The sequence below is a fragment of the Hemiscyllium ocellatum genome, chromosome 3 (genome assembly GCF_020745735.1).
Source record: "Hemiscyllium ocellatum isolate sHemOce1 chromosome 3, sHemOce1.pat.X.cur, whole genome shotgun sequence".
In the NCBI taxonomy this organism is placed as follows: Eukaryota; Metazoa; Chordata; class Chondrichthyes; order Orectolobiformes; family Hemiscylliidae; genus Hemiscyllium; species Hemiscyllium ocellatum.
Window position 1 is genome coordinate 50,760,523 of NC_083403.1, and position 18,092 is coordinate 50,778,614.

The 18,092-nt window shown below is 44.2% G+C and overlaps 1 protein-coding gene across 1 annotated transcript; it reads left to right on the forward strand.

Annotated features, from left to right (window-relative positions):
- Positions 1-6,579: 6,579 nt before the first annotated feature.
- slc35d3 (solute carrier family 35 member D3) lies at positions 6,580-8,698 on the forward strand. Its single transcript, XM_060854704.1, has 2 exons — positions 6,580-7,015; positions 7,977-8,698. The coding sequence occupies exons 1-2, from the start codon at positions 6,580-6,582 to the stop codon at positions 8,696-8,698; spliced, it is 1,158 nt and encodes a 385-aa protein (XP_060710687.1).
- Positions 8,699-18,092: the final 9,394 nt, after the last annotated feature.

The window sequence follows — 18,092 nt, forward strand, 5'->3', positions numbered from 1 at the left end:
GATCTAAATGGCATTTCAAATAACACAAGTGAGGCAATGTTTTGTTGAGAATACATTGCTGTGAGAAAGTAATGCTCACCACTGCCTGGAGATACCTTGGAAGATGTAACAAACCCAATAGGGATGATCCTCAGATAACTGTTTGGATCAAAGGAGGGAAATGTTGGATAAGGCTGAAGATAACAGGAACTAATAAAGTTAAAAATCACACAACACCAGGTTATCGTCCAACAGCTTTATTTGGCAGCACTAGCTCTCGAAGCGTCAGGTGATTGTGGAGCAGGACCATACCACACAGGATTTATAGCAACAGGATTGCAGTGTCCATGGAATGTAATATTAAACAAATTTAGCTTCAGTCTTTCATCTTTTAGAATGATCATGTTAGTTTTGGTATTTCATATGTAAATCGCAGAACCTTTTTTTAAAGTTACATTCCCAAGGTAGCTTTAACAATAGCTGCCATCTCAGCTCAGGTAATGTATTGAAGGTGTGAGTTTAACGTCTGTCTGTGTCTCAGTGTTAGGTCAGACTGATTCTATTTCTTTAGTAGGATTTACATCAGACTTTAACCTTACACCTTCAATGCATCTGAGCTGAGATGGCACCTATTGTTAAAGCTACCTTGGGAATGTAACTTAAAAAAACGTTCTGCGATTTACATATGAAGTACCAAAACTAACATGATCATTCTAAAAGATGAAAGACTGAAGCTAAATTGGTTTAATATTACATTCCATAGACACTGCAATCCTGTTGCTATAAATTCTGTGTAATATGGTCCTGCTCCACAACCACCTGATGAAGATAAAAATTACACAACAGCAGGTTATAGTCCAACAGGTTTAATTGGAAGCACTAGCTTTCAGAGCGACACTCCTTCATCAAGTTATAGTGGTCACAATCACCTGATGAAGGAGGGTCGCTCCGAAAGCTAGTGCTTCCAATTAAACCTGTTAACTATAACCTGGTGTTATGTGATTTTTAACTTTGTACACCCCAGTCCAACACCGGCGTCTCCAAATCATGACCTGATGAAGAAGTAGTGCTTTGAAAGCTATTTCTTCCAAATAAACCTGTTGGACTATAACCTGGTGTTGTGTGATTTTTAACTTTGTCCACCCAGTACAACATCGGCCAAATGCAAATCCAAATCCAAACCTCCGATGGTATGTGAATAGAATTATGCTGTGTTATTCAGGTCTGCCAAGAGATAAAACTGCAGGAATTCAGTAGCTGCTGCCTCTACCAAATAAGGCATACATTTGGACGAAATATTTCGGGTTACTCATTTACATGGATAATTGCAAATAAGGCATACACTTGGCACATAAACCTGTGTATAAAGCAGCCCAGAAAACCCCTAATTGTTCGCCGTAATTTTGAAGACTCACTTTGTAAGAAGCACTCGACGTCAAGAGGCGGGGTGAAGACAGCAAGCAGAGTTTTAGCCTGGCCAGCTGCCAACTCTTCTGAGCAAAAACGTTTTGGGTAAGTTGCAGAAATCAGGGTGGTGAAAGACTGTGATTCAAAATATCTCTAGTAGTTAAAGGTGTGTTATTTGTTTAATACTTAATAAATTAATAGCATTTCAACAGCTCGAAGCGTCTCTGCTGTATCTTTTTCTATGTATATACTGTTGTCTCTCAGATACGGGCTAACACCAAGAACTAATATTTTGTCAAAAAAGCCTTCCAATAGTCACAAACAATATACAGTAGGTTCAGAGCTCAGCAAATTGCAACACCGCAAGAACTGGAAAACTGGTGGAACTCAGGCTGTGGACCTAGATAAAGGGACAGGCTTTGCAGAAGACATTGTCACAGACACATCAAAATACAATACATATATGACTGAGTGAGTCATCATTTCCATAGTTATTTATGTGTCCATTGGTTAATAATTTCGATATTTTACGAGGTTCCTAAAGAATCAAGAGAGAACTGAAAACTCCTTCAAAAATACGAGAAATTTCATATTTCCTTCTTTTGCTTGGAAGTTAGCTATTAATGCATTTTGCTGTTTAATAGTTGTTCAAATCTATTAGGATTTGGAAGGAATTTATTACTTCTCAAGAGATGAAACAGCTTTGTGCAGATTTTTGCCAGTCCGTAATAATTTTAAGGTAATGATACTTCTCAATACTGAACCCACTGTGTATCTATTGATACCATATTTTTCATCCTTTCAAGGCAGCCCCTTGGAACTGAAGGTGAGCAGCTCTGCTTTGTTTCAATTAACTTAGCATTAGTGATAAATCCAATGAACAATCCATAACCTCCACCAAATATAGGACTGATGGTGTTTGAGTTGTTGGGAGGTTTGCATCCACTCTCCATTGCCTTGAGATGTTCCAGTGACTCTTGGTGCATTTGGTGCCTTCCTGAATGAACTTTCACCATTTTGATCAGTCATAAACAAGGGATTTCAGTAAGTTGGTGGGGATGTTTGGCCACTTCAGAGATGCTTCAGCTGTTCTATTCAAGTCTCCAAACACAATGGAGTTCTGTGTAGTGCAGTTGCTTTGGGAGTCTGATGTCAGGCATAGAAATTACATATCCAACCCAAACAGCTCTAATTGAGTGGATACGCTGGGACATTTTTCACCGGAGTGTAGGAGGTTGACAGATGACCTTATAGAGGTTTATAAAATATTCAGGGGCATAGATAAGGTATAGCAAGTATAATTTCTCTATCTGAGGGATTCCAAGACTAGGGGGCATACTTTTAAGGTGAGAGGGGAAAGATTCATAAAAGCCATCAGGGGCAATTTTTTTACACAGAGAGTGGTTTGTGTTTGGAATGAACTTCCAGAGGAAGTAATGGATGTGGGTGCAATTACAATGTCTAAACAGCATTTAGATAAGTACATGAATAAGAAATGTTTGGAGGGATATGGCAAGTGCAGGTAGGTGAGACTAGTTTAGTTTGGGATTATGGTCAGTATGCATTGGTTGGACCTGTATGACTCTATGACTCTATGCGTGATTATTGCCTCAATATTAGCATGTTGGCTTGAGAGATGACATTGTTGCTGGACCATCTTTCTTGGATGACTGTGTAAAAGCATCATTGGTGGTTTTTCTCTTGTACTTCAACATGTTTTTAATGAATCTGTTCAGACATATTCTGACTCACCTCCAAGGCTGGTGGACATGAAACTTTCAGCAGAGGGAGGGACCCTACATTGTGCGGTCAGATCTCTCTCTCTCAGGTTTTCATATCATACTTGCAAGCTGCTATTCTAGCATATCGCAAATTAATAAATGTAGGGGAGTGGGTCTGGGTAGGTTACTCTTCAGAGGATCAGTGTGGACTTGTTGGGCTGAAGGGCCTGTATCCATACTGTATGGAATCTAATCATATCATTTTTAAATTTGGTGTTTGTGCTTAAGCCTGTTTTAGGGTGTGGATGACAGCCCAGAATTACTTGAGTTGAATATATTGGCCAGGCACACCCAAGTGGTGGATTGATATAGATAGGAAGATTGATAGGTTAACATAATAATTCACTCAGCATAGCAGGAAAATATAGGCTGGGACCATGAAAACATTTTCCACATTTAACAGCAGGTTGCAACAAGTCATATTCTCTAGGTCTGGCTTTAATTCTCTCATAATTGATAAATCTATCTCCGTCATGTCATTTCATATCTCACGCATTATTTTTCTTGCTTACGTGAACTCTGGCACTCATGCACACACTCACACTTTCCATTGCTGTGGGGTTCAGGAGCCTAGCACACAGGGCAAACCGACGGCCAAGCCTGCATTTTTCCAGCAGCACTTCCTTTGCAATTGTAACTGGCCACCTCTGTGCTCAGTGCTCTCTGAAGAATGGCAGTGGGGATCCAGTAACTACAGGCACTGGAGCCTCAGCTGCCACATCAGAAGAGATGGACTCTGCTGAGGAGGTGGGGGACTGTGAGGGCACCTTAACACAGAGGCAAATCATTCTATTAAAAATAATGAGAGGCAAAGCCTTACCTCCCTGCAACATGCCTGATTGGACCAGTTTGCCCCTGTCTTCACTGTCTTCTTAGACTACTGCATGGAAGTTGTCTCCATGGAGGTAGCATGGCAGTGGGGCTGGTGCACTGAATCTCCCTCACTGGACACTCGCGATGTTGCCATGGTGTTAGCATCATGACCCTGGTGAGTGAAAAGTGTGGATTCCATACACTGTCAGGACTGAACGGTTATGAAGTTAAAACACCTCAGAATGACCTTTTCAGGTATCTCATTCCCAGGGGAACTTCCAGCAGGTAAAGCCACGAGAAGTCCGAGTCTTAATCCAATGTTAATTTTGAGTCTTCTAGACTTTGAAAGTTTTCAACAGTTGGAATGACTTCATGCTCCTGATGCTCTCTGGAGTGAGGAGGGTCTGGGGCAAGGGTTCTATTTTGGGTTCCCACCTCCCGGGTTAGTGTCGTTTCAGGATGGTAAGCAAATGGCGCAAAATGTGTCAGTGGGTGAAACTTGTGTGGCCACCTTCACAGTGTAGGCTAGGCAGAGTACTATGGGTGTGCATGGTGCCTTGGTGTTCTTACACACTCCTGGAGGAAATGGGACTTGAATCCAGGCCTCCCGGCCCAGTGCTAGGAATACTACTACTGCACCACAAGAGCCCCAGGGTGACCGTGTGGTGGGGTTAGGTGGGCAGGGTGAGTGCCGGGTATGGTGCTGAACTTGGATGAGAAACTGAAGGAGCTCTCTCTCTGTATTAGATCAGGGTCTCCTGGCCTGGGAGGTGCAAAGCCAGATCCAGTAACTACAGGAGCCTCAGCTGCACATCAGAAGAGATGGACTCTGCTGAGGAGGCGGGGGCTGTGAGGGCACCTTAACACGGAGGCAAAGCATGGAGCAGCAATAAGAAGAAGTCTGCGTTGAAGTGACACCCGTCTCTGACAGTGCTGTTCCTTCAGCCTGAGACACATGAGGGACATGAGGGGGTGGGAGGGGTGGGGACGGTGTGGGGGTGCTGCACAAACTCGGGGACTGAGACGGCTGGAGACAGCGGCCGCTCGACACAGTTCCTTTCTGCAGTCCCCGGCAGATTGGGAAGAAATTTCTAAGCCTTTGTCGGGCTTCGACCTTAGCGACTTGCATCTTTAAGGTGGAGGGTGGAGCTAATTTGGATGGCGCCCTTGGCTTCTCTCTAACCTGAGGAGATGCTGACTGCGCGTTGGCTTGCTGTAGCCACACTGAACCCACCGCCGGGACTAGGCATCAGGCACAACCCTCTTCTTCCACCATGATCCGGGCCTTCCCACCCACAGAGAGATCTCTGTGACCCCCCTGAGAACGCTTCCCCTGGGGGCTTCCCTGCACTGCTCGCCCCCACCTGGCTAGCGAAGCCTGACTCTGAGAAATCCAGTTCGGGAGTGGCAGGAATGACTGCAGATGGATTTCCCAGTCAGTCTGTAGAGCTGGGACTGGAGAGTTGCCCAGAAATAAAATGCAAATAAAAAAAGGACATTTGGAAAGGAGCACAATTGCAAGCGAAGAAATAACTGAAAAGTTAGCATTTGTATAAAAAAAACAGAAAGGGGAAGAAATGATAGTTGGCAGAGAATATTTTATTTCTATAACTGATGTTAAATAATGTTCAGTCAAGTGTCGACAATTTCTATTGTATGTTTGGTAAAAGTATCAGTGGCAATTTCCATCTTGTAATCTGCTCGTAATCTTTGGAAATATAAACAGAAAGGGTTGGAGAAACTCAGCAGAATGTGCAACATCTGGGGAGAGAGGAACAGTTAACCTTCCGACTTCTGGTTTTGCTGATTTTCTGACATGAAAATTCTGGACATCTTAAATCTTTGTCCTTTAATTATCAAAATAGAACTAACTATTTGAAAGAGAGAGAGAGAGAGAAAGACTGGGCATTTCCAGGCAGTTGTCTCCATTGTAGCATTTTACAGAGTTAGATCCAGATGTGGGAGGTCACTGTGATATCTCTATTGCCCTGTTGTATTCATTCAATTTGCTCTTGGATCCGCCGGCTTTGCCGGGGGAAATATTTTTACCCTGAGCACTTCTACACTTTGCATCGACCAAGGGGGATAGCTGCACTCGGCTCAGTGACCAGTTTTGGTGAAATTCGCGTCAGATTTCATTCAGCCAGTAAACCTCTTGGTGGGTGTTCGCTGTTAACTTGAGTCCTGCAGGGGTTTTATTTTTGACTTGACTGAGGACCCCAGGGCACTGACTCACCGCAAGGTTTACAGTGCAGCTGTGAACAAGAGAATCGTTTTGAAAGGAACTAAGTACTTACATAATTAAGTAAATGCAAAAGTGCAGATTCAACTGGTTTCCGTGCGTCAGTAGCCCCCGGATCTTGCACATTTGACTTTGCAGCAATTGGAACCATCAATAAAATATTCAATTCGGAGAATTGATGGCCCTCCCCTCCCCAAGCCCCGACACACACACACACACACACACACACCCCGCCTCTCTGTAGTTTAATGAATGGAAGTTTAAAGCTGACCGCGGTGGTGTGTTGGTGACAGCCGGTACTGAGGGACTTGCACGGATGCTGAGACTGTCTCCACACAGTCTCACCTCGGCGGAAGGATGCAGTGCTGCAAGGGCCGCCTGCTGGGCATCTCGGTGGCCGTGGCCCACGGTGTGTTCTCCGGCTCCCTGAACATCCTGTTGAAGCTGCTGATCTCTCGCTACAATTTTCACTTCCTGACGCTGGTGCAGTGCCTGACCAGCGGCACCGCCGCCCTGACCCTGGAGCTGCTCCGCAGGCTCGGCAGGATCGACGTGCCCCCCTTCAGCCTGAGTCTGGCCAAAGTGTTCGCCGGGGTCACGCTGCTGTCCACGCTGCAGTCCTGCCTGACCCTGTGGTCCCTCCGGGGCCTCAGCCTCCCCATGTACGTTGTCTTCAAGCGCTGCCTACCTCTGGTCACTTTAACCATTGGGGTGTTTGTCCTGAAGAATGGTGTTCCCTCCATCGGTGTGTGTGCAGCGGTCTGTCTAACCACCTGTGGAGCTGCTTTAGCAGGTCAGTATTCTCTCCTGCCCACCTCCCATCCCCACCCAATGGCCCCTGCAGTTTGCACATTGTTTTGTTTTGGTTTTTACTCGTGTGAGTGAATTAAAAATGAAGCAAAGATTTATTGGCAACCGGCGCTGGGGCGGAGGATGAATTGCACCAAACTTTCCCATTGGTTCCAGCGATTGCACTTCGCTATTAACCCCCGGTGGTAAATAACCGGGAGCAGTGTGGCCTGAAACCGGACAATGAAGATTGTGTTCCAAGAGGAATGTTACTATTTCCAAACTCATATAGTTTTAAAAGTCGACATCATCTTTAGAAAAGAGTTTCCAAATCAACAAAGATACAGTGGCCCTAGTCCCATCGGGCTTTAGGGATATCTCACTGGGGAGAAATGTCTGCTAGTGATTTCACCTGAAGGTCATCACTCCTCAGGCCAGGGGAGAGGTTCAGGAGGGCAGTCTTTCCACTGAGATGGGAATTGAATCCACCCATTAGCTGTTCAGTCATCTGGCCACTAGATATGTTACTGCACACCTCTGGTGCAGATGGGATGAGAAACTCGGTGTCCTGGCTCAGAGATGGGGACACTAGCAGTCAGCCTCAAGGACCTATACTATAGACTCTCCCTCAAGGACCTATACTATAGACTGTCCATCAATAACCTATACTATAGACTGTCCATCATTAACCTATACTATAGACTGTCCATCATTAACCTATACTATAGACTCTCCCTCAAGGACCTATACTATAGACTGTCCATCATTAACCTATACTATAGACTCTCCCTCAAGAACCTATACTATAGACTCTCCATCAATCTAGCCCCTCACTGTGATCAAAGATTTTAAATATGACCAACCGCTTCCTAACTTTCTCTCGTTCCGGTTTCGCTTCTCCCCAAGTCCCTGGCGCCCACATGCATGTTGCTGCTTCTCAGGAGTTGGTGTGTTGTGTTTTCCAGGAGTTGGTGATCTCTCGGGGGATCCGGTGGGTTATGTGACCGGGATCCTGGCAGTGCTTGTGCATGCTGCCTACCTGGTGGTGATCCAGAAGACGGGCCATGAGCATCCGTATGGCCCCCTGACTGCCCAGTACGCCATCGCCGTCAGCGCCTCGCCCGTGCTGCTGCTCTGCAGCTTTGCCAGCCTGGATGCCATCAAGATCTGGTCGTACCCGCCCTGGCACGACGCCACGTTCAGCTGTGTGTTCGCCTCCTGCATTCTGATCGGCTGCCTCATGAACTTCACCACCCTGCACTGCACTTACATCAACTCGGCGGTGACCACCAGCTTCGTCGGCGTGGTCAAGAGCATCGTCACCATCACGGTGGGCATGTTGGCATTCCGGGACGTGGCGCCCACCTCCCTGTTCATTGCCGGCGTGGTGGTCAACACGGTGGGCTCAGTCACCTATTGCATCGTCAAGTTCTTCGAGACGAGGCAACAAGCCAAGTACGAGGACCTGGAGGAGCTGACCAAGGCGGACGAGGAAGGTTTGACCGAGTCCCCCAGCGTCACCCCTCAAACGCATGAACTGCAGGAAGATGCCAACGCACGGGCACTGCCCAATGGAAGCCTGCAGGCTGAACACAACCCACTGACTGAAAATTATATCGGGGTCTGGAGGCTATTGAGACGCCTGCAACTCTTCAGGAAGGATCCTCCAGTTCAGGAATCGCAATAAATCCCAACCTCTCCTTAGATTTGGGAATAGCCGAGACAGGTTAATATATACGATTGAAATAGAGTAATCTTTTGTGACAGTTCTCACTCCTACTCCCCAGCAGACCAATTTAAAGATTACATTGCCAGAATTTCGCTTTCAGGAGTGAAAATGGATTTGTGGGGAATATATCTTCCTGAGTGTGTGCTGTTTCTTTTTCTGGTAACACGGTAAACCCGGGGGTGGTTAAAATTCTGCAAAGCGGATGTCACCCCAAACAGCCAGGAATCTTCCCCGCTGTTCTCTATCTCGAGAGCTGCTCAAAGCAAAACTAACAAAGATAAAAAAAAACGAGGTGCACACTCGGCACCTACAGACTGAACAGGAAGGAAGGGTAGCTCACCATCACCTTCTCAAGAGCAACGGTAAATATTAGCCTATCCAGCGCCCCCTGAAAACAATAGGAAACAGATATTAGTGAATTGTGGGTGCACAGGAATGATTATAAACCCATACCCTCATTCTGAGATTCGGTGATGATTACAATATCGGTGCAATCTGAACTCCGATGTGACGAGAGTCTGGCCATCTCATGACAGACTCCAAGCTGTCATTAATACTTCAAACTCCCTCTAGAAATCACTTTAGATGCAGATTAAAAGCGTTCATTCAAATCAAAAGAAAGTACTCCTTTTGCTCATTTGCTGCACCCTCTCATCTGGTTGAAAATACCTGGAAATCACCTTTAAGATTTGCCCTTTGAAGGAGAAGGGTTAACCTGATGTTCTCACTTTACAAGTGATTGGCACGTGCTTTCCCGCCATGTCCACATCGTTGCCACAACATCCTGACGGTCGCTGTGCCTCTCCTTTTGTAGACATGGTTGGGGAGGAATAGAGCCGGAGATTATCTAGAAGCAGCTGAAGTATTCCCTTCTGACTGCAATCTCTCCCTGTCTCTAATCGAGTGTCAAATCCACCTCAATCGGCCAACTAAACCTCCTGTCCTGAATTTTGGAGAGATGCTATTTTGGGGATTATCAGGTCCAAGTTAAGTAAGTTTGAAGAAAAAAGTCGAAGGGATTTCATTCATAAACACCGCCCATGCTGTCTCCCGCATGCAGACTTGAATGAATGAACGAATGAATACGTGGCAAGTGAGTGAGGCTGGGATCTTCACATATTGAGTGACTTATACACCTGAGTTTAGTCAAGTGGAAATGGAAGCGATATCAGGCCTGAGAGGGATCTAAACAAAAGTACTCAGGATGTCACTGTGCACGATATTAATATTAAGGTCAGCTTTTACCAAATGGTGTGATTAATATGTGGGTTCTAAATTGTATTTTTTCAACCGTCAATTTCACCTCAATCTGAGAGATTGAGACCTGTGCCTCGATGCTGTCAGTAATTCACAAGTTACCTCTGGTGCTAAGTTATTGCACTCAGATGAGAATGATCTCTTTTTAAATGCGATATTATTGAAGATTTTTTTAAATACATGTTTTCGTTCTTTTTTTCTAATACTTTCTGTCGGATGTTGGTGTACGTTATCCTTGCCATGTGCGATAAAATAATTCGAATCTGAGCCACAGCTGAAATCTCCTGTCACTGGCTGCGTCAGATTCATTGGTCTTTGTGGAAAAGAATAAAATCTATTGATGTTTTGCCCATCCAGTTTTTGGGTCAGGCTTTCTCTGTCTACAATTTTGTGAAAAAGTCGCAGTCATTACACGTTTTGTCTATCTTTAATCTTTTGAGATTCTTTGATTAGCTAATATCCTAGATTCCTGCTGTTACATGCTACCCTTGAATTTCGGGCTCTGAGATTGGAAAACTCTCTCGGAGCCTGCTATTTTATTGCAGATGTCCATATTTGATAAGATTTGAAGATCCAAATTCGGGAGTAGGACACAATAGCACAGGAATGAAAAAAAGTTGTGAAGGGAAGTCTGTTTATTTACACTTGTTGCAGGGATATGAGTTTTGCTACCAAGGCCAACATTACCTTTGAGAAGGTGATGGTCAGCCAGTTTCAGTCCTTGGGCTGTGGGGACACCCAGCTGCTACAGAGGGAGTTCCAAGATTTTCGACCCAGTGACAATTAAAGAACGGTTCGAAGTAAAGATGGTTTGTGTTTAAAGGGATACTTGCAGATGGTGGTGTTTTTATATTGTCCTTTTATTTGGCATAGACCATGAATTGACACATGCTGTCAATGGAAAGTTGCAAGGTCTCTGCTGTGCATCTTGTAGAGGGGGCTGTGGTGCATAATGGTTACTTCAGTGGCCTTGTAATCCAGAGGCCAAAGCTAATGAATTCAAATCCCATCATGGCAGATGGCAAATTTAATTTCAATTAATAATCTAGGATGTAAAGCAATAATACATGAAACTATTACCACTTGATGCAAAAATACATCTGATTCATTAATACCTTTAAGAAAGAAAATTGGTTAACCTTACCAAGTCTAGCATGCATATGATTCTAAACTCAAAACAATGTGCTTGTCTCTTCCCTCTGAAATATCCTAGCAAACCATTCCATCAAACCAAAAGGAGGTCTTAAAGGAATTCAACTAGATTGGCTACTCAGCATCGACCAGGACAGAAGAAACAACAAGGGAAAATCAGAAACAACCCTAACCATCTCTGAATATTTCCTGTCCCACTCAGACAGATATATCAGGCAGGCTTGGTAGCAACACTATTGACCAGATTGACCAGGTCATAAAGTAAATAACCGGTAGAGTAGGGGACTAAAAAACATTGATTCATCCTTGCAACCTAACAGTTACAAATGCATCTGTCCATGATAATAACTGACGGAGTGGCAACCACACAGTTCTTGTGGAGATGAAGGCCTGCTCTCAGACTGAGAACACATCCCCATGTGTGTCACTATCATGATTTTAGATGCGACAAACCTCTCACAGATGCTGGGCATCTCATTACTGGCTGTAGGCCATCAGTAACAGCAGAATTGTATTCAGCCTTTGTCTGCACCTTCACAGCCTGGGATATTCCTGCTCCACAATTACCAACAATCCAAAGGGATGAATCCTTATTCAAGGAAGAGGGCATACCTAAACATGAGAATCAACCTGGTAAAGGATCAACACAGGATTACCTGCATGCCATAGAGCAGAGGCAGCACTCATAAAGCTAAGTGATCTGACAAACAATGAATCATGTCTAAGTTCCACAAAAGTTGTGGCCATTGTAAATTGTTAGGAGGATGGTGTTGAACTTCAAGAGGACTTTGACAAATTGATGGAATGGATGAATCATATGGATGAAATAAAATGCAAAACAGTGTGCAACTCGTAATGGGAGTATGGGAGCAGAATGACCTTGATACATATATGTACACATCATTAAAGGTGGCAGGATAGGATGAGAGAGCAGCTAATAAAGTATGCTATATTCTAAGCTTTATTATTGGGCAAAGGAAGTGGCACTTATATTATGCACATACAAATTCAGTCTCAATGGAATATTGTGCCCATTTACAGGAACAGCGCTTCAGAAAGGATGTGAATGCGGTTGGAAGAATACAGAAAAGACTGAAGAAAATAGTTAAGTTACTCATGTCAACAGACATGACACTGGGGCATTGAAGTCATAGTCACTGTGTCACTAGAGCTGTACGGCACAGAAACAGACCCTTTGGTCCAACTCATCCATGTAGACCAGATATCCCAACCCAATCTAGTCCCACCTACCAGCATCTGGCCCATATCCCTCCAAAACCTTCTTATTCATATAGCCGTCCAAATGCCTTTTAAATGTTGCAGTTGTACCCGCCTCCACCACTTCCTCTGGCAGCTCATCCCATGCACGTATCACCCTCTGTGTGATAAAATTGCCCGTTAGGTCTCTTTTATATCTTTCCCCTCTCACCCTAAACCTATGCCCTCTTATTCTGGACTCCCCCACCCCAGGGAAAAGACTTTGTCTATTTATCCTATCCATGCCCCTCATAATTTTATAAACCTTTATTACGTCACCCCTCAACCTCCGACGCTCCAGGGAAAACAGCCCTAGTCTATTTAACCTCTCCCTATAGCTCAAATCCTTGAACCCTGGCAACATCCTTATAAATCTTTTCTGAATCCTTTCAAGTTTCACAACATCTTTCTGGTAGGAAGGAGACCAGAACTGCACATGATATTATAACAGTGGCCTAACTGATGCCCTGTGCAGCCGCAACATGGCTCCCAACTCCTGTACTCAGTACTCTGACCAATAAAGGAAAGCATGCCAAATGCCTTCTTCACTATCCTATTTACTTGAGACTCCACTTTCAAGGAGCTATGAACCTGCACTCCAAGGTCTCTTTGTTCAGCAACACTCCCTCGGACTTTACCATTAAGGTGTATAAGTCCTGCTAAGATTTGCTTTCCCAAAATGCAACACCTCACATTTATCTAAATTAAACACCATCTGCCATTTCTTAGCCCATTGGCCCATCTGATCAAGATCCTGTCGTAATCTGAGCTAACCTTCTTCGCTGTCCAAGTTTGGAGTCATCAGCAAACTTACTAATTATACCTCTTACACTCACATCCAAATCATTTATATAAATGATGAAAAGTAGTGGACACAGCACCGATCCTCGTAGCACTCCACTGGTCACAGGCCTCCAGTCTGAAAAACAACCCTCTAAGACCACCCTCTGTATTCTACCTTTGAGCCAATTCTGTATATTCAAATGGCTAGTTCTCCCTGCGTTCCTTACTAACCAGTCTCCCATGGTGACCTTGTCGAATGCCTAACTGAAGTCCATACACATCATGTCCACTGCTCTGCCCTAATCAATCCTATTTGTTACTTCTTCAAATAATTCAAATCAAGTTCATAAGACATAATTTCCCACGCTTAAAGCCATGTTGACTATCCCTAATCAGTCCTTGCTTTTGCAAATACATGTACATCCTGTCCCTCAGGATTCCCTCCAACCACTTGCCCAACACCGACGTCCGGCTCACTGGACTATAGTTTCCTGGTTTGTGCTTACCACTCTTCTTAAACAGTGGCACCATGTTTGCCAACCTCCAGTCTTCCGGAACCTCACCTGTGACTATCGATGATACAAATATCTCAGCAAGAGGCCCAGCAATCACTTCCCTAGCTTCCCACAGAGTTCTAGGGTACACCTAATCAGATCCTGGGGATTTATCCACTTTTATGCATTTTACTTTAAGAGTTTAACAGATTTTCTCTTATCAAAAGAATAGTCCTAACATCTTCAATCTGCCTTCTAAGCGAGGCTCCTCATCACCAGAATTTGTATAAATCTTCAGTCAGAAGTCCTAAGCTGATGATAAATCTCAGCTTTCACCTAATGTTATCAAGCATCACAAATGTCAGTTTTAAACGAATTCATTCCACATGTTATCATGAAATAGTTGGAAGCACTGGGTACTGCAGCCTATAGCTGAAAATGTGTTGCTGGAAAAACGCAGCAGGTAAGGCAGCATCCAAGAAGCAGATGAATTGACGTTTCGGGCATGAGCCCTTCTTCAGGAATGACGGAAGAAGAGAGCTTCTTCAAGGAAGGCATCCTTGCAAGAGGATTTGCAGTAGGTTAAAATCTTCTAGGAGAAAGTGAGGACTGGAGATGCTGGAGATCAGAGCTGAAAATATGTTTCACTGCAGTCTATAGACCTGACAACATCTTGCCAACAGTACTCGAGACTGGTGCTTTGGAACTAGCAGTTTCCCTGGTTGAGCTATTGCAGCACAGCTATAACACTGGCATCTACTCAACATTAAGGAATATTACCCAGGTATGTCCAGTGCTCAAAAAGCAGATAATCTAAGTAAATTAATGCCCCATAGCAAAATAATAGAAAATGTCATTGACAGTGCTATCATTAGGCATTAGTGCTAAGCAATAATCTAGTCACTAACAATTAGGTTGGGTTCTGCCAGGGTCACTCAGCTCTTGACTTCGTTACAGCCTTGGTTCAAATATGAAGAAAAGAGCTTAACTCCAGCAGTGAGGTGACAGTGATTGTGTTTGACAACAAGGAACTTTTATTTATTCTGGGGTTGCAGTCATTGTGAGCTGGATCAGCATTTATTGCCTGTCTGTTGTTGCCCTTGAGAATGTGATGGTGAGCTGCCTTCTTGAACTGCTTCAATCCATTTGGGAGGAGTTCAAGCATTTTGAGCCAGCAACATATTTCCAAGTCAGGATGGTGAGTGGCTTTCAGGAGAACTTGCAAGTGATGGTGTTAATAAGAATCTGCTGCCCATGTCCCTCTAGGAGCCTTGGTGACTGTAATATCAAAGAACTCGATCAAAACTGAAGGCAATGGAATCAAGTGAGAAAACTCTCCATTGGTTACAGTCATACCTGGCACAAAGGAAGTTGTTGGAGGTCTAGTATCTCAGATCTGGGAATTCACTATAGAGCTCCTCAGAGTAGTGTCCTAGGCCTAATCACCTTCAATTCCTTCACTAATGACTTTTTTTCCATCATGTGGTTAGAAGTGGGGATATTCACAGATAATTTCACAATGTTCAGCAAAATTCACAACTACTTTTGGTTACGAAAAAGAAAGAAGCATATGTCAGGTATAGACAGGATAGACCGAATGATTCCTTAGAAGAGTATAAGGACAGTGGGAGTATACTTAAAAGGGAAATCAGGAGCTAGCTTTGGCAAATAGGATTTTATAAATGCATTAAGGACAAAAAGGCAACTAGGGAGAAAATAAGATCCCTCAAAGACCAGCAAGGCAACATATGTATGGAACTGCAGGAGATGGTGGAAATACTACACAAGTGTTTTGCATCAGTGTTTACTGTGGAGAAAGATATAGAAGATATAGAATGTAGGGAAATAGATGGTGATATCTTGAAAAATGTCCATATTACAAGGGAGAAGATGCTGGATGTCTTAAACACATAAAGGTGGTTAAAGCCCCAGGACTTGATCAGGTGTACCCCAAAACTCTATGGGAAGTTAAGGAAGTGATTGATGGGCCCCTTGCTGAGATATTTTGATCATTAATAGTCACAGGCAAGGTGCCGGAAGACTGGAAGTTGTCTAATGTTGTGCCACTGTTTAAGAAAGATGGTAAGGAAAAGCCAGAAAACTATAGACTAGTGAGCCTGCAAGTTGTTGGATGGAATTCTGAAGGACTGGATTTACATGTATTTGAAAAGGCAAGGACTGATTAGGAATAGTCAACATGGCTTTGTACATGGGAAATCATGTCTTACACCTAACTTGATTGATTGTTTTTGAAGAAGTAGCAAAGAGGATTGATGAGAGTAGAGCAGTGGATGTGATCTACATGGACTTCGGTTAGACTGGTTAGCAAGGTAGATCACGTGAAATACAGGGAGAAGTAGCCATTTGGATACCAGAACTAACGCAATGGTAGAAGTCAGGAGGTGGTGTTGGGGGTTAGCTTTTCAGACTGGAAGCCTGTGACCAATGGTGTGCCACACGGATCAGTACAGGGTCCACTGCTTTTCGTTATTTATATAAATGATTTTGATGCGAATATAGGAGGTATAGTTAGTAAGTTTGCAAAGGACACCAAAATTGTAAGTTTAGTGGACAGCAAAGATAGTTACCTCAGAGGACAGCAGGATCTTGACCAGATGGGCCAGTGGGTTGGGAGTGGCAGATGGAGTTTAATTTAGATAAATGTGAGGTGCTACATTTTGGAAAGGCAAATCAGAGCAGGACATATACACTTAATAGTAAGGTCCTGGGGACAGTTGCTGAACAAAGAGACCTTGGAGTGCAGGTTCCTATTTCCTTGGAAGTGCAGTCTCATGTAGATAGGATAGTGAAGAAGGCATCTAGTATGCTTTTGTTTATTGGTCAGAGTATTGAGTATAAAAGTTGGGACGTGATGTTATAGCTGTACAGGAGATTGGTTAGGCCACATTTGGAATATTGTGTGTATGTTGTGGTTCTGCTCGCCGAGCTGGAAGTTTTTGCTGCAAACGTTTCGTTCCCTGGCTAGGGAACATCATCAGTGCTGTTAGAGCCTCGTGTGAAGCGCTGCTTTGATGTTTCTTCCGGTATTTGTATTGGTTTGTTCTTGCCGCTTCCGGGTGTCAGTTTCAGCTGCAGTGATTTGTATGTGGGGTCCAGGTCGATGTGTCTGTTGATGGATGTTCTTGCCGTTTCCGGGTGTCAGTTTCAGCTGTAGTGGTTTGTATATGGTGTCCAGGTCAATGTGTCTATTGATGGAGTTTGGGGATGAATGCCATGCTTCTAGGAATTCTCTGGCTGTTCTCTGTCTGGCTTGTCCTATGATAGTGGTGTTTTCCCAGTCAAATTCATGTTGCTGGTTGTCTGAGTGTATGGCTACTAGAGATAGCTGGTCGTGTCGTTTTGTGGCTAGCTGATGTTCATGGATGCGGATTGTTAGCTGTCTTCCTGTTTGTCCTATATAGTGTTTTGTGCAGTCCTTGCATGGTATTTTGTAAACTACGTTAGTTTGGCTCATGCTGGGTATTGGGTCCTTTGTTCTAGTGCGTTGTTGTCTGAGTGTGGATGTTGGCTTGTGTGCTGTTATGAGTCCTAAGGGTCGCAGTAGTCTGGCTGTCAGTTCTGAGACGCTCTACCATACGTCAGGAGCGTCTCAGAACTGACAGCCAGACTACTGCGACCCTTAGGACTCATAACAGCACACAAGCCAACATCCACGCTCAGACAACAACTCACTAGAACAAAGGACCCAATACCCAGCATGAGCCAAACTAACGTAGTTTACAAAATACCATGCAAGGACTGCACAAAACACTATATAGGACAAACAGGAAGACAGCTAACAATCCGCATCCATGAACATCAGCTAGCCACAAAACGACACGACCAGCTATCTCTAGTAGCCATACACTCAGACAACCAGCAACATGAATTTGACTGGGAAAACACCACTATCATAGGACAAGCCAGACAGAGAACAGCCAGAGAATTCCTAGAAGCATGGCATTCATCCCCAAACTCCATCAACAGACACATTGACCTGGACACCATATACAAACCACTACAGCTGAAACTGACACCCGGAAACGGCAAGAACATCCATCAACAGACACATTGACCTGGACCCCACATACAAATCACTGCAGCTGAAACTGACACCCGGAAGCGGCAAGAACAAACCAATACAAATACCGGAAGAAACATCAAAGCAGCGCTTCACACGAGGCTCCAACAGCACTGATGATGTTCCCTAGCCAGGGAACGAAACGTTTGCAGCAAAAACTTCCAGCTCGGCGAGCAGAACCACGACAACGGATACCCGAGCTACAAATCTTCAATCAGATTTTAAATATTGTGTGTATTTCTGGTCTCCCCACTATAGGAAGGATGTTGTGATACCTGAAAGGGTTCAGGAAGGATTTATAAGGATGCTGTCAGGGCTGGAGGATTTG

Bases quoted from the DNA above. Each gene is read 5' to 3' on its own strand.
- slc35d3 (XM_060854704.1), top strand. From the start codon at position 6,580: ATGCAGTGCTGCAAGGGCCGCCTGCTGGGCATCTCGGTGGCCGTGGCC. The intron at 7,016-7,976 runs GTCAGTATTCTC...TGTGTTTTCCAG, and splicing joins CTGTGGAGCTGCTTTAGCAG to GAGTTGGTGATCTCTCGGGG.